General features: G+C 40.6%; 2 protein-coding genes across 2 annotated transcripts in view; one reads left to right on the top strand and one right to left on the bottom strand.

Annotated features, from left to right (window-relative positions):
• Zfp28 (ZFP28 zinc finger protein) overlaps positions 1-15,973 on the top strand; it is a 37,729-nt gene extending 21,756 nt beyond the window's left edge. The window contains 6 exon segments of the mRNA XM_045133318.1: positions 2,786-2,912; positions 3,356-3,451; positions 3,917-4,077; positions 5,123-5,237; positions 5,529-5,624; positions 11,031-15,973. Coding sequence (XP_044989253.1) covers positions 2,786-2,912; positions 3,356-3,451; positions 3,917-4,077; positions 5,123-5,237; positions 5,529-5,624; positions 11,031-12,724 — 2,289 coding nt within the window. The 3' untranslated portion in view covers positions 12,725-15,973.
• LOC105945011 (uncharacterized protein C15orf65-like) lies at positions 1,161-2,737 on the bottom strand. The gene is made up of 2 exons (XM_012952017.1): positions 2,731-2,737; positions 1,161-1,471 (listed from the first exon to the last, which is right to left on the bottom strand). Exons 1-2 carry the CDS (start codon positions 2,735-2,737, stop codon positions 1,161-1,163), a joined length of 318 nt encoding a protein of 105 aa, XP_012807471.1.
• Positions 15,974-16,799: the final 826 nt, after the last annotated feature.

The following is a 16,799-nucleotide window of genomic DNA, read 5'->3' as shown; positions in this document are numbered from 1 at the left end:
CCAATTCTTTTTCTATGTAGTCTCAGGGTGGCCTTGAACTCATGGTGATTCTCCTACTTCTGCCTCCCTAGTGCTGGGATTAAAGGCATGTGCCACTATCTCTAGCCCGTGTCAGTGTTTTAATGTGATTTAAAATTTGTTGGCGTGGTGGCTCATGCCTGTACTCTTAGTACTTGGAAGTTGAAGGCTGGAGAATCAGGAGTTCAAGGTCATCCTTTACTACGTAGCAAATTTGGGGCCAGATAGGGCTACATGAGACCCTGACTCAAAAAAAAAAAAAAAAACACCAAAAACAAACAAACAAAAAAAACCAAGAATAACAACAGAACAACAAATTTATTGGAATGTCTATCAGAGTTGTATGCCAAAATCATAAAATGTACTCCATAAACGTCTACCAGTCAGACATGAACAGTGTCACTAGCTACTGGGATAGGAAAATGCTGCTTGTGCCCCAGCTTGTAAGTGGATGTGCTTGTGATGCCTTTTAATTCTTCCTGCATCCCTGAGCTGCTCATTTTTCTTTCTTTCTTCTTTTGCTCATTCATTTATTCTTTTTTGTTCTTGTTGTTTTTCGAGGTAGGTTCTCGCTCAAGCCCAGGCTGACCTGGAATTCACTATGTATTCTCAGGGTGAACTGAACCCGTTGTGATCCTCCTACCTCTGCCTCCCGAGTGCTGGGATTAAAGGAGTGCACCACCACGCCCAGCCCCATTTGTCATTTTTTTTTGCATATTTTTATTTATTTATTTTTTATTTTCACAATTTTTATTAACATTTTCCATAATTATAAAAAATATCCCATGGTAATACCTCCCCCCCCTGCACTTTCCCCTTTGAAATTCCATTCTTCATCATATCCATTTATCATTTTTGAGACAGGCTCTAAGGCGGTCCAGGTTGGCATAGAACTCATTATGTAGCTGAGGCTGGACTTGAACTCCAGATCCTCCTGCTTCTGCCTTCCAAGTGCTACCATTGCAGACATGTCCTATTTGGTACCTTGGTTCTTTTTTTGTTTGTTTTTCAGTTAAAAAGTTTTATTTCTTAAAGAGAGCTTAAAAATATGTACTCAAGTACTTTTTATTTAAATCTTTTCATATCCCAATTTAGCTACTTTAGTTGTACATTTAATACCTGCTTTCTTGAGTAGCACATCTTCACAGAGTGTGTTGAAATCTAGGACAGTCAATGGTTCGGCTTTGGTCAGGCCTGGTGTTCAGACTGTTGTTCTGATAGAAGCCTGTGGCTCTGATGAAGCTGGAGAACGCCTGCTCCTTGGGCTTGTAGTTGCATGGGAGGAACTGCGGCAGAGGAGAGAATGCACCACAGTGGCCTGCGCTGGTTTTATACATAATCATCTGAGGCTCGGATAGAGATGTTGCTGTACAGAGGGTCTTTGGGTACACCATACAGGAAAACATGGGATTGCCAGGGTTCACACAGGGTGGCACAGGGCCAGCTTTGGTATCTTGGTTCTTAAATACATTTTATCAATTTTTAAAAACTATTTATTTATTTGTAAGCAGTGAGAAAGAAAGATAAGAGAGACAGACAGAATGGGCATGCCAGAGCCTCCAGCCCCTGTAAACAATCTCCAGTTGTATGCTCCACTTGTGCACCCGGCTTTATGTCGGCACTGGGGAATCAAACCTGGGTCCTTAGGCTTTGAAGGCAAGTGCTTTAACTGCTAAGCCATCTCTTCAGCCCCATTTTTATCAATTTGAGTACAGTATATAAAAAATTATAGTGGGTTTCACTCTTACTAAATTTATTTTTACCCAAGAAAAAATATTGTTAGGTTTTGTTTTTGTCTTAATGAAAATCTAGTAAACTCTAAAAGTAAAACAGAAATTCTGTAGAGTATGGTGGTGCACACTGTTAATACCTATGCTCGGGAGGCAGAGGTGGAGGATCTGTGAGTTTGAGGCTAGCCTGAGACCAAGTCAGCCTGGGCTAGAGCGAGCTCCTACCTCAAACAACAACAATAATAATAACATGAGATAGAAATCCTTAGGTTACAGTTTGAGGAATTGCCATGTTGGTCTTTTGAAGTTCATCTCCTGTATTCTGGCCATGTTCTTATACTGCTCTGGGCCACACATGTTCCGAGGCTGAGAAATGCTTGAGTATGTATGGTACTGGACAGTTTAGCATTCATTTTGTTTAAGCTGGATTTGAAATATTTTATGTATGTGCTTCTCAAAGCTGCAGATTCTCCAAGGGCAGAGATTGTCTCCACATTCCTTTCTTTTCTTTTCTTTGGTTTTTTGAGGTAAGATCTCACTCTAGCCCAGGCTGACCTGGATTTCACTATGTAGTCTCAGGTGTAGCCTCAAACTCATGATGATCCTTCTACCTCTGCCTCCCAAGTGCTGGGATTAAAGGCGTGTGCCACCATGCCCGGCCACATGTTACTTTCTTGACTCTGGAGGTTATGACAGCAAACAAGCTTCCCAGAGCTGGGAGTGTAGCTCAGTGACATATGTGCTTAGAATGTGCTAGGTCCTGCAGTGTACATACCCCTGGTGTCTCTTTTTTCTATTATAGGGGCACCAGTGAGATTGGATGAGGGCCCTACCTTTTTATGACCTCATTTAACATTACGTCTTTAAACTCTATCTCCAAGATACTGGGTTTGGACCTAAGCATAGGAATGTGAAGTGGGGTCGCGCGGGGTAGGGGAGCAGTGTTGTTTTTTTTTTTTAATTTTTTTAAATTAGAACATACCAGTCATGTGGGATGTGAATGCTGGTTGAGCAATGATGTGGTTTTATCCTTTCAGGGCTTAGTGACATTTGGAGATGTGGTTATAGTGTTCTCCCAAGAGGAGTGGGAATGGCTGAATGCCACACAGAAGAGTCTGTACAGGAAGGTGATGTTGGAGAACTACAGAAGCCTGGCATTACTAGGTGAGGGAGTCTCCACCCCTACTCTTACCTCTTGAGCCTCATCCACTACTGTGACTTTGTTTCTTTGCAGTGAGTCCTTCACTACCCTTTTTTAAAAAGATGTATTTATTTGACAGAGAGAGAGGGAGAGGGAGAGAGAATGGCACACAAGGGCCTCTAGGCACTGCAAGTGAACTCCAGACGCATGTTCCACCTTGTGCACCTGGCTTTCATGGGTACTGAGAAATCAAACATGGGTCCTTAGGCCTCATAGGCAAGTGCCGTAATCACTCAGCAATCTCTCCAGCCCCATAGTACCCTCTTACATTGAGTCAAGGGCACCCGTAATCACTCAGCAATCTTTCCAGCCCCATAGTACCCTCTTACATTGAGTCAAGGGCACTACATCCTGACGATGGGCAGACCTCGAGCACGACCACGTCTTGTTCTTCTTACATGTGCAGGCCTTTGTGATTCCAAGCCTGATATGATTCTCTCGTTGGAGCAAGGAGAAGATCCCTGGATTATGAAAAAAAAGATGACAAGAGGCCAGTGCCGCGGTGAGTACGCAAGTTCTGGGTCAGCCTGGGCTTCATCTCAAAAAAACAGGACCAGGGCTGGAGAGATGGCTCAGCAGTTAAGGCGCTTACCTGTGAAGACTAAGGGCCAAGAGTCTTAACCATCAGCCATCTCTCCATCCACAAGCAAATCCTTTATCCCTTGATTTTCAATTGTTTTTCTAGCCTTCTATCTAACGCATAGTACATTCATATTGGACCCTAGAGAATGATAGCTGCACCCATTTATGGAAAAGTAAGATTTATTGAACATTGTTAGTCATATAAAACCTTCCAAAATGCCATGCTTTTATGAGGGGTTTAATTCTTCTGGTTGTATTTTTGAAGGTTTTTTTTTTTCCTTTTTTTAAAAAATTATTTTTTTATTATTAATTACTTGGTAGAAGGTTTTTTTTTTTTCTCATGCCACACATAATAAAAGATATTCACTTTCTTAATATTTTTCAGGCTTGAAGGCTATGCAGGAGATCAAGGAATTTCCTGTAAAGGACTTAAATGAAGAAAAGGTATCCCAGGCAGAGGAAACAAAGAAACTCACAGGCTACAGGCTGGAGTATTCCATGTTAGGGGAAAAGTGGGATTATGATCCTCTGTGTGAGAAACAGCTGGTGAGTCAGGAGATAAACTTCAGGCAACAGGAAATACTCTTTTTTTTTTTTTGAGGTAGGGTCTCGCAGTAGCCCAGGCTGACATGGAATTCACTACATAGTATTAGGCTGGCCTTGAACTCACAATTATACTTTGGAAATATTCTTTATAAAGCAGTCCTTTATGAAAAAATTGAGTGTGGAGAAGTAAGCTTCTGTCTGAATATAATAATTTGCTTTTTTTGTTTGTTTGTTTTTGAGGTAGGGTCTCACTCTAGCCCAGGCTGAATTGCAATTCACTATGTAGTCTCAGGGTGGCCTTGAACTCACAGTGATCTTCCTACCTCTGCCTTCCAAGTGCTGGGATTAAAGGCATGTGCCACCATGCCTGGCTGCAATATGTGTGTTTGTGTGTGTGTGTGTGTGTGTGTGTGTGTGTGTGTGTGTGTGTGTATATATATATATATATATATTGAGAGAGAGAGAGAGAGAGAGAGAGAGAGAGAGAGGAATGAGAGGTGAGGGGAGAGAATTGGCATGCTAGGGCCTCCAGCCACCACAAAGAAGTCCAGACACCACACGTGCTCCCTTGTGCACATGTGTGACCTTGTGCTTACGTATCATTGTGTGTCTGGCTTACGTGGGACCGGGGAAGTTGAACATGGGTCCTTAGGCTTCACAGGAAAAGCCTTAACCACCAAGCAATCTTTCCAGCCCTGAATACAGTATTTTGTGTGGTCAGATTTTGCAACCCAGAAGTGTTAGTACACACTATCTTGATACACCTAAGAAGAGTGTTGAGAGGAAGGCGTATGCATTGGGACGAGCCACAAAAGGGCTGTTGAGGAAAGACATGTTTGACTTCACTTGAGCAGGATCTCAATCATTCCTCCTGTTTTTCTCCTCTTGCACCTAAGCATATATAATGTATCTCATGCCAGGTCATACTGGTTTACTCAGCACTCGAGGGACACATTTTGTTACAGAATGTGCTGTTTACTGTGTGTGGACACAGTCCACTTCACCATGGCCATGCAGGTTTCTGAATGTGTTTGAAACTTTTCAGGGCTTGGAGACCATCACAACTACATCTGTAGTCTTCTCCCAGCTGCTAGACCCAGCTCAGAACAGTTCCCATAAGACTGTGATGTGCAAGAATCATAATGACCGGGGGTCCATAGGTAAGGCTGTCCTCCTTCCAGATCTGAGGCTACCTGCAGGTGCTCTTCCTTTTCCCACCTCAGGTTTTGATTACGGAGCAGGCAGAGGGTTTCTGAGTGCTGCCTGAACTTTTTCTCCAGATTGATAAGAGCTTGACTCTTTGTTCATTTGTATCTTCATTGCACTTACAAAGTGCCATCTTGTAGATGTTCATTTTTCCTGCAATAATACTTCTGTCAAAACCATGGAAGCTGCTCCTCAATCACAGAATGACAAGGCATAACCAAACTCTTATCTCTTTTTATTGCTAGGAAATTGTGTTTCTAAGACAAATTTGGTTGCCTTACTGGACAAAGGGAAGGAGCCCTGGGTGAGGCAAAGAGAGCTGGCGGCAGGCTTGTTCTCAGGTGAGTGTAGAGGGGTGGTGGAGTCACTACAGGGGGAGCTTAGCTGTTACTGTGATCTGAACCCTCCTCACTCAGCCACCGGTTCCAGGAATGGAGAGGAAATGAAACTCTGGGATTTCAAAATTACTCTTTGCTCTGCCTTCTCTTAACTCATTTCCTTGTCGTTTTTCTTTTTATTATTAAGAGCTTGTGTATGCCTTAGCTTCTCAGTTTCCTAAGTGAGTTTTCCTGACTCATAAGTATGTATCTTTCTTTTTTCTTTTTCTTTTCTTTTTTTTTTTTCAAGGTAGGGTCTCACTCTAGCCCAGGCTAACCTGGAATTCACTATGTAGTCTCAGGGTGGCCTTGAACTCATGGTGATCCTCCTACCTCTGCCTCCCAAGTGCTGCGATTAAAGGCGTGTATGCCACTATATCCGGCTCTTTTTCTTTTCTTTATTCCCTCCTCCCTCCTCTCTCTCTCTCTCCTTTCTTTCTTTCTTTCTTTCTTTCTTTCTTTCTTTCTTTCTTTCTTTCTTTCTTTCTTTCTCTGTTTCTTTCTTTCTTTCTTCTTTCTTTGCAAGCAGAGATAGACAGAAATACAGGGAGAGAAAGAGAGAGAGAATAGGCATGTCAGGGTATGTAGCCACTGCAAATGAACTTCAGACACATGTGCCACTTTGTACATCTGGTTTTATGTGGATACTGGGGAGTTGAATCCAGGTCCTTCGGCTTTGTAGACAAGAGCCTTAACTGCTGAGCCATCTCTCGGTCCCCCTAGTGTATTTTTAATTTAATTTTATTCATCTGAGTGGGGGAGAGAGGCAGATAGAATGGGTGTAACAGGGCTTCTAACTACTGCAAACTCCAGATCCATCTTGTGCATTTGGCTTTACTTGGGTACTGGGGAATCAAACTCAGTGCAGGCAAGTGACTGAGCCATCTGTCCAGCCCCTGTCCTTTTTTTTTTTTTTTTTTTTGGTCTTTTGAAGTAGGGTTTTGCTCTAGCCCAGACTGACCTGGAATTCCCTTTGTAGTTTTAATGTGGCCTTGAACTCACAATCCTCCTACCTTTAGTTCCTTTTTTTTTTTTTTTTTTTGAAGTAAGGTCTCACTCTAGTCCAGCCTGACCTAGAATTCACTATGTAGTCTCAGCCTGCTCTGAAACTCACAGTGATCCTCCTATCTCTGCCTTCTGAGTGCTAGGATTAAAGACATGTGCCACCATGACCAGTCCTAATGTACTTTTGAGCCTCTTCCAAAGGCTGCTTCTTCTGTGGTCACATGGGCATTTGTTTCATATGCATCTCTGATTAGTGCTCGTAGGCAGTGGAGAAAGCAAGAATTGACTTGTCTTGTGTGGACTATTGAATTATTCTAGTGGAGAGGGTGAGATGTGCTTGCGGATAACTTGTGTTTCCCAGGGATTGCAGAGAAACATGGCAGATATTCTTCCCAGTGACTCCTGTGTTTCAGCAAGCCAGGATGAGCAGAAGTCTTACTGAAAGATGACAGAAGCAGGTCCCTTCTTCCTCTTTTTTTTTTTTTTCTTGAGGTCTCACTCTAGCCCAGGCTGACCTGGAATTCACTATGGAGTCTCAGGGTGGCCTCAAACTCACAGCAATCCTCCTACCTCTGACTACCGGGTGCTGGGATTAAAGGCGTGCACCACCACGCCCGGCTCCCTTTTTTTTTTTTTTTTTTTTTTTTTTAATGAGAAAGAGAGAAAGAGGGAGAGAGAGAGAGAGAGAGAGAGAGAGAGAGAAAGAGAGAGAATTGGCATGCCAGGGCCTCTAGCCACTACAATTAAAATCTAGATGCATGCACCACCTTGTGTTGGCGTCACCTTGGGTGTCCGGCTTATGTGGGATCCGGGGAGTTGAACATGGGTCCCTCAGCTTCTCAGGCAACCATATTAACTACTAAGCCAGCCCTCAGCCCTCTAATCCCTCTTGCGCACAAGGAATGGAAAAGAAATTTCCTTTGACAATACTAGTTTGAAGAAAATGCAATTATGTTCCATATTTAGAAGAAGAATGGAAAACCATGATTAGTTATTTTACCTGTTTTGGTTCACAGTATGAATTATAATGTAACTCAGGTATGTGTACGTGTTTCCCATAGGCATTTTAAGCAGGTATACCATTGCTTATTAGGTTACTCACATTTCTTAATACTTAAGGTAAATTTATGACAAACTTCTCTATGTCCATGAAAACTACATGTTTTGGGGTTACTGTTTCCCTGGATAAAATGATCTGCTGGGCTCTCAAAGCATTGCATATTTATATGCCTGTGCCAACTTTTACTTACTTTTATAGTTACCTTCTTGTTGCTTGGACAGAACATCTGGCAAGAGCAGCTGATGGGAGGAAAGGTTTATTTTGGCTTTTAGTCTCAAGGGGAAGCTTCATCGTGGCGCAGAAAGGATAGTAGAGCAGAGGTTGGGCATCCTGTTTTGCCATAGCAGCTGGCGGAAAGCCACAAGAGTGATCTGAGCTATCTCGCACAGGCAAGCTGGGCTAATAAACCTCAGGATCCACCCCCAGTGACACACCTCCTCCTGGCAAGGCTCCGCCTCCCAAATTGCACAAGCTGGGGACCATATATTTAAAACACATGAAACTATAGGGGGATGTCTCATTCAAGCCATCACACTTACCATTTGGTGAAAGAGTATATAACATAAAGTTATTATTTTATTGCAAAAAAGATTGAATATATTCCCCTAAAATTTTTTATTTTTTGGTTTTTTGAGGTAGGGTCTCGCTGTAGCCCAGGCTGACATGGAATTCACTCTGTATTCTCAGAGTGGCCTTGAACTCACAGTAATCCTCCTACCTCTGCCTCCTGAGTGCTGGGATTAAAGGTGTGCACCACCATGCCTGGCTCCCCTAAAATTTTACTTTTTTGTTATAAACTGTCCCTTGTCTAACTCATTTCTTAATTTTTAAAAAATTTTTTGTTCATTTTTATTTTATTTATTTGACTGTGACAGAGAGAGAAAGAGACAGAGAGAGAGAGAGAGAGAGAGAGAGAGAGAGAGAATGGGCACGCCAGGGCTTCCAGCCACTGCTAACGAACTCCAGACGCGTGCGCCCCCTTGTGCGTCTGGCTAACGTGGGTCCCGGGGAATCAAGCCTTGAACCTGGGTCCTTAGACTTTACAGGCAAGCGCTTAACCGCTAAGCCATCTCTCCAGCCCTCATTTCCTAATTTTTTATTAAATATTTTCCAATCTCAGTAATTTTTACATATAAACATATTAATTCACTGCTGTATTGTCTCAAACTTTTTCACATATGTTATTCAGAGCTATAAGTAAAAAACAAAAAAATTTAAGGGCTGGAGAGATGGCTTAGTGGTTAAGTTGCTTGCCTGTGAAGCATAAGGACCCAGGTTCGATTCCCCAGTACCCATGTAAAAGCCAGCTGTACAAGGTAGTGATGCACCTGGAGTTTGTTTGCAGTGGCTAGAGGCCCTGATGCACCCATTCTCTATCTGCCTCCTTATCTTTCAAATAAATAAATAAATAAATAAATAAATAATTTAAATATATTTAAAACATTTTTAAGAGCTGGAGAGATGGCTTAGCAGTTAAGGCACTTGCCTGTGAAGCCTAAGGACCCATGTTTGACTCTCCAGATTTCACATAAGCCAGATGCAGAAAGGTGAGGCAAGCATAAGGCTGCAATAACCACTAGATGGTGCAAACATATGGAGTTCGATTACAGTTACTGAGGCCTTGGCATGCCAATTCTTTCTCTCTCTCTAAAAATAAAAATAAATGATTTTTTTAAAGATAAGGTCTTAAAAGGTATACACTGGCCTCATACTCCCTATGTAACTGAGGATGATCTTGACTTCCTGAACTTTCTGACTCCGCTTCCCCAATCCTGGATGACAGGCCTGCACCACCACACCCATACACGCATCAGCTCTTTCACACAGCAGCTGCACAATTTTACATTCTCACTTTATGTAAGGGTTCCAATTCCTCTGTGTCTTCATGAACACTCTCCCAGGTTAATTACGTCAGTAATCACAAGAACCAAGTTATAGAATGAACCCAAGTGTTGAAATAATGAGTTTAGTGTGCACACACATGCCCTCACACACATCCATGCACACAGATTATTCAGTCTTTTAAAAGAAGAAAATCCTACCATTTGCAGTAATGTGGCTGATCCTAGAGGGTAATGCTACATAAACCAGATATGAAAAGAGAAATACTGCTTGATGTCATTTATATGTATATTCTCATAAAATTTCAGAAACAGAGTTGAATAGTAGTTACCATATATTAGGAACTCAGAAAAAAAGGATGCTATTGGTCAAATGACACACATTTTTAAGTTCTAAGATGAATCAGTTCTGAAGACCTAACGTAGTGAATATAATTAATAATACTGTATACTTGAAATTAGCTATGAAATTAGAACTTCAATAGTCTCACCACACACACAAAAATCTTCCTCTATTTTAGATGATGGATATGTTAGTTAGTTACATTGTAATAATGAGTTCACAAGGCATATATATATCATGATACATCAATACTTTAAATATACAATTGTTTGTGAACTCTATCTCAGTAATGCTGTAAAAATAGTTATCTAAAGAAGAGTGAACTAACAATGCTCCATTAATTGTTGAAAATTAGAGGTTGGGATGGTTGGAAAAATAATTAAGATTTTAGCCGGGTGTGATGGTGCATGCCTTTAATCCCAGCACCGGGAGGCAGAGGTAGGAGGATCGCTGTGAGTTCAAGGCCACCCTGAGACTCCATAGTGAATTCCAGGTCAACCTGGGGCTAGAGTGAGACTCTACCTCGAAAAAAAAAAAATTAAGATTTTTTTAAAAAGATTTTAGGAGTAAGCAGGAAATTTGAAAAATTTATATGAATACTGACTTTGAACAATTCAATTGTAATGTAGCTTTTATTCACATGCATAAATAAAATATGATTGCTAGAGACACCATTTTCAGGTTGTAGAGAAATGTCTGGGCTTTCATTCCTAATGAATGTCATAGGATACTGTGTGTTTTGCATGCTCCTGTGGACAGCTGTTGTGATATGATGATTTGTCCTGTAATGATGACTGCCCAGGGACCATGCAGCGTAGATGGGAAGTGAAGAAGAAAGGCAGTGAGAATTACCGCCTTTCAGTTCCTTCCTCCTCTGATATTTAACTGATGTTATATCCATTTGATTGTTTTTCTATTTATCTCCTAGCCCCATGTACAGATTCAACCTGGAGTCTTCTTGCATACACTGTAGGCTGCATGTATAAATATTGTAATGTTGGGAACTACAAGATTTGTATTTATTTCGCCCGTCAGTGAAGTAACTAATCAGCTTTCCTTTTACCAGATTCTTTTCCTCCTAGCACATGATAAATGGGATGTGCTTTCTTGATATATTTCAGGCCAGCAATCTGTACATGAAGCCCAGGACTTAATTCCCAAGCAAGACTCATGTGCTGAAGGGGTAACAAACAGAACTTCCAATGCTGAACTTGGGTGTTCCACTCCCAGAGAAAATTTGGATTCTCAGTGTGTGTCTGAAAGGAATGGTCAAGAGATGCCATTTGGGCAAGAAACAATTACTCATAGCAAAGCTTTCTCAAGGGAAAAAGAGCATATATATATCAAATCTGGAAGGTGGTACTGTTTAAATGATTCAGAAGACAGAATTCGTGATTGTGATTCAGGTAGAAGTTTCCTAAAAACTTCAGTGATATTAAAACAGGATGGAATCTATGCAGGAAAAAAACTTTTCAAATGTAACGAATGTAAGAAAAGTTTTACCCAGAGCTCATCCCTTACTGTCCACCAGAGAATTCATACTGGAGAGAAACCCTATAAATGTAATGAATGTGGAAAGGCCTTCAGTGATGGTTCATCTTTTGCACGACATCAGAGATGCCACACTGGCAAGAAGCCATATGAGTGCATTGAGTGTGGTAAAGCTTTCATACAGAACACATCCCTTATTCGGCACTGGAGATACTATCACACTGGGGAGAAGCCCTTTGATTGCATTGACTGTGGGAAAGCCTTCAGTGATCACATAGGGCTTAATCAACATAGGAGGATTCACACAGGAGAGAAGCCCTACAAATGTGACGTGTGTCACAAATCCTTCAGGTATGGCTCATCCCTTACTGTACATCAAAGGATCCACACCGGAGAAAAACCATATGAATGTGACGTTTGCAGGAAAGCCTTCAGCCACCATGCGTCACTCACTCAGCATCAAAGAGTGCATTCTGGAGAAAAGCCTTTTAAATGTAAGGAATGTGGGAAGGCTTTTAGGCAGAATATACACCTTGCTAGTCATCTGAGGATCCACACTGGGGAGAAGCCCTTTGAATGTGGAGAATGTGGGAAGTCCTTCAGCATCAGCTCTCAGCTTGCAACTCATCAGAGAATTCATACAGGAGAGAAGCCCTATGGATGTAAGATTTGTAGCAAAGCATTCACCCAGAAGGCTCACCTTGCACAGCATCAGAAAACTCATACGGGAGAGAAACCATATGAGTGTAAGGAATGTGGCAAAGCCTTTAGCCAGACCACACACCTCATCCAACACCAGAGGGTTCATACTGGAGAGAAACCTTATAAATGTGTGGAATGTGGGAAGGCCTTTGGTGATAACTCCTCATGTACTCAACACCAGAGACTTCACACTGGCCAAAGGCCTTATGAGTGTGTGGAATGTGGAAAGGCATTCAAGACAAAGTCATCCCTTATTTGTCACCGTAGAAGTCACACTGGGGAGAAACCTTATGAGTGTAGTGCATGTGGGAAAGCCTTTAGCCATCGTCAGTCCCTCAGTGTCCATCAGAGAATTCATTCTGGGAAGAAACCATATGAGTGTAAGGAATGTAGGAAAACCTTCATCCAAATTGGACACCTTAACCAACATAAGAGAGTTCATACTGGGGAGAGAACTTACAACTACAAGAAAAGCAGGAAAGCCTTCAGGCCGACTACACACTTTGCTCGCCATCAGAGAATTCATTCTGGAGACTCAGCACACCCTTTGCCTTCTACATCAAACCCTGTAGATCTGTTTCCCAAATTTGTCTGGAATCCAACCTCACTGCCATCACCATAGTGTCAGAACCTCGTCATTTCAGCTTCACTCCTTTCACAGCTCATCTCTCTGTCCTTTTGTTTGTTGTCACAAATCGGCTCATGTAACAGATTGTGTTTGTAAAAGTGTAAATGCAATGAATTGGCTCATATAACACTTGTATTCAGAACTTCTCAATTGGTTAATGTATATGAAATGCTTCCCACAGTGCCTGATCTATATTGAGCATTCAGCAAACTTAGCTCTTTTACAAAGCATTCTTTTTGAACATTGACAACTTATAGTCAGCTCCAGTAAAAATGATTCAGTAGACTGAGATCAGGAAAGCCCAGATTATAGAAGAAAGGAGGTTTCCCAATAGTTTATTAGGTTTTGCCCATTTTCCTGTAAAATTTGATCCCATACCAAAAGTATAGTGGTATGTCCTGTAATCCTGGTAGTTAGGAGGCAAGGCAGGAGTAGCAGGAGTTCAAGGCCAGCCTGGGCAACTTAGTGGAACCCTGTCTTAAAAAATTACAACAACTTGATTCTATAGTGCTGACTATATTGTGATTTTCCATTTGATCTACATGAATGTAAGGTACTGCAACATTTTTGGTGAGAAAATAATGCTTTAATTTGACAACAGTCTTAGAAAGTTTAGAAAACATGGGTAAGTAATGAAAGATTTATAAAGTTAAAAGTACAGACACTATGAGAAAAAAAAACTGGATTTATCTATTTAAAGGCACTTGAATTATGAATGAATTCTTGTTGAACTTTCAAAAAAAACATTAACTGAAGTAAACTGATATGTAGTATGGCTCAGCAAACTGTCTTATGGTTAAAGCCTAACTGTTTTTGTATGATCCATAAATGAAATTTTCTAGAAGTATGTATAAGTTGTTAAAAATGGGATATTTCCAACTGTGAAATTTCTTTTTCAGTGTCTATAAGTAAAGTTATGAGACACACAGAGACACACTCCTTCACTTGTATAATGCATATGGTATTTTCGCTCTACAAAGGTAAAGTTGTGTGAATATGCCATGTGGAGTTAAGAGCCCAAAATATGTGTGTCCTAAACCTTTATAGAAAAATGTTTGCTGATCCCTACTATAGAGTTTGTATGTGTTTTAAAAAATAATTATTTATTTACCTATTTACTTGAGAGAGGGAGAGAGAAAGAGAATGGGCACGTCAGGGCTTCTAGCCACTGCAAATGCATGTGCCACCTAGTACATCCAGCTTTAGATGGGTACTGGGGAGTCAAACCTGGGCCCTTAGGCTTTGCAGGCAAGTGACATAGCCACTGAGACATATTTCCAGGCTTCCTGTGTTTTCAAAAATATTTTTATTTATTTGTTTGCAAGTAGAGGGAGACAGAAGAGAGACAAGAGAGAATGGGCACACTGGGGCCTCTAGAAAATGGACTCCAGATGCATGCACCACATTGTGCATTTGGCTTTACGTGGGTACTGGGGAATTGAACCAGGGTCCTTAGGCTTTGCAGGCAAGCACTTTAACCACTGAGCCATCTCGCAAGCCCTGCCTGTGTTTCTAAGTGGGTTTTACTTGACTACAGCCATACTTACTGGTTTATCTACTGTCTGTTTATGCAGCATTGGCTGAGTTGAGTAGCTACAATGAGGAGTGCATAACTTTTCTAAGCCTTAAATATTTATTGCCCTACAGCAGGAGACAATATAGAACAGTTTATAATTTTATGGAGTACTACAACTGATATCAAAAACAAAAACAAAAAATTGTAAAGCAATTTATACAGATTATAGGAAATTTCTAAATTATATTGAAATAGAAAAGCTGTCAATAAAAGGATATATGATTTTCAGAGGAAATTTTAATAAAATGTTGATAAATTATAATTTAAAAAAAGGGCTCAGGAGCATATTCTTGTTTTAGCAGTTTTATCTGAAACAATTTCAGCAAGGAATAATTAGGGAAGAATATTCAGGATATTTTTGAAACAGTTGCTTTGCGTATGAGATTTGGTGTATAATACTGGCATCTTCATACTGGGAAAAGGACATTTACATAGTCTTCTTTGCACCTTTCCAAAAACAAATGCATTTATGCCTTTCAGACAGATGCAAAATATCTTAATATCTCTAACTCTAAAATAATGTTGGGGCACCCAGGAAGGAAGAAACCTTTACCCAGTTGAACATGTAGCCCCAGAAGCTGTGAAGGGAGACATTGGCTTATACAAGGATGTAAGTCTTTGGCATGGTGAAAAATAACAAACCATGGAAAAGCCTATTTATAGGAAATCTAGACAATTCAGCGAATATGCCAGTTAGGTATTTTGCTGTCAAACATGCACAGCAGTGGAGGAAGGCCAACAATGAAAACAAAGCAGCTTAAGCATTTAGATGATTCAAGATAATTTGTGACGTTGACCACCTCATTAAACAGAACATAAAAAAAAAAAAAGTTCCCAGTTCAGTGGATCAGAAATCTAAAATTTGTATAATATCTGTTTCATCACTAATGGTGTAAATTTGCCTCCTGTCTTCAAATGCCAATATGTTATGACCTGTCAATATTATCAATGTGTATTCTTTTCAAGACAGAAATTCCATAAATGGATGCTTATGTTTATCAAGAATTTAAAAGATCATGATAAGTGGGAATTATGTTTCTGCCAGATTGATTAAATGGTGGGTATATAGTACTCTATTACACAGTTAACCAAAGAGGTTAAGCTCTGTGTATACTTCTGTAGAAAGTTGTTCACAACATATTAAATGAAATGTCATTTGCAGACCTTTGTGTGTAAAAGGATCTTGTGTTCAGTCAGAGCCAATAGTGAATACCCCTGTACAAATCCACCAGATATGTTACACTCTGTTTTAACCCTTAACACAGTCTGCTGGTTAGCTTTCTTCAGTTTATATTATTTTAGTGAACTAACAGTCACATGTGGCTTCAGTTAAGCCAAACAATTTTCCATTCTCTGTATTTTGACTGAGGATATAGGACGGAACAGGGCCCATTTTCAGTTTTATGAACACATATGGCATAATTGAGGGTTTTGGTCTGTATTGCCATTGTTTGAAAACATTGATGTGTCAGCTGTTGAGTATACTGAATCTCACTCTTGGATAGGAAGTTATTCGAATTGCCCTCCTTGTGTGAATGGAGGCATTCTTTGACAACAATCTTAGGTTTCTTGAGTCTATCTTTGGGGCCTGCTGAAATTATTCCTGCTTTCTCACGGTGGTCTTTTCAGTTAAGTTTGCGTTAAAAAAAAAAAAAAAAAACGTTTTGGAGATAAGGTCTCATGTAGCGGAGGCTGCTGTTGAACTCCTGGTTCTTGTCTCAGCCTGCCAAGTTCTGGAATTACAGACATTGACCGGGCCATCATCTAATGTTTAGTTTCTAATTTTGAGGCTAGGTTTCTTTATTTTCAGCCAAAGAAAGCTAATAGAGAAGATTATGGTTGAGAATGATTACTAGCCTGTTTGAGAAGCAGAACAGTGAGGATAGATTTATTTTATTTAATTAATTATTTGGTTTTCCGAGGTATCACTCTGGCCCAGGCTGACCTGGAACTCCCTATGTAGTTTCAGAGTGGCCTCAAGCTCACGACGATCCTCCTACCTCCGTCTCCCGAGTGCTGGGATTAAAACAAGTGCCACCATGCCCTGTGAGGATAGACTTTTGAACCTGATAAACCAAGACAGAGAAACTCATCCTTTGGTTTGTACTAGGGAAGAATATTCCCCATACAGCAGTTTTAAGCTCACTGTGCATTAGTGGCTGGATATCATCTATCAAAAGCAAAAGTGATGAGAAATCCTACTTTCAGAAATGCCTGTAACATGTTTATGATGAAATTGGAAAAGTAAAAGCAAAAATATCAAGGCCTGGCAAGGAAGTGGAATCAGGAACTTGATTGTGATGGGGAAGATCTCATGTTGCTTCCAACCATGAGCGGAAATTGTGAAAACCACATCAGCAGATGCAGGTAGGTGCTGAACTATGAAGATTACCAGATTCCCAGCCTTGCCATTTAGTAAGGAAATAAAGCTACTGGGAACAATTTAGGGAGTGTGCAAAACTTGACTCCTCCTTCAACCCTCAGGAAACTTCC

Source organism: Jaculus jaculus, chromosome 14 (genome assembly GCF_020740685.1).
Source record: "Jaculus jaculus isolate mJacJac1 chromosome 14, mJacJac1.mat.Y.cur, whole genome shotgun sequence".
NCBI lineage: Eukaryota > Metazoa > Chordata > Mammalia > Rodentia > Dipodidae > Jaculus > Jaculus jaculus.
This window is presented reverse-complemented; position numbering and strand designations above follow the sequence as displayed.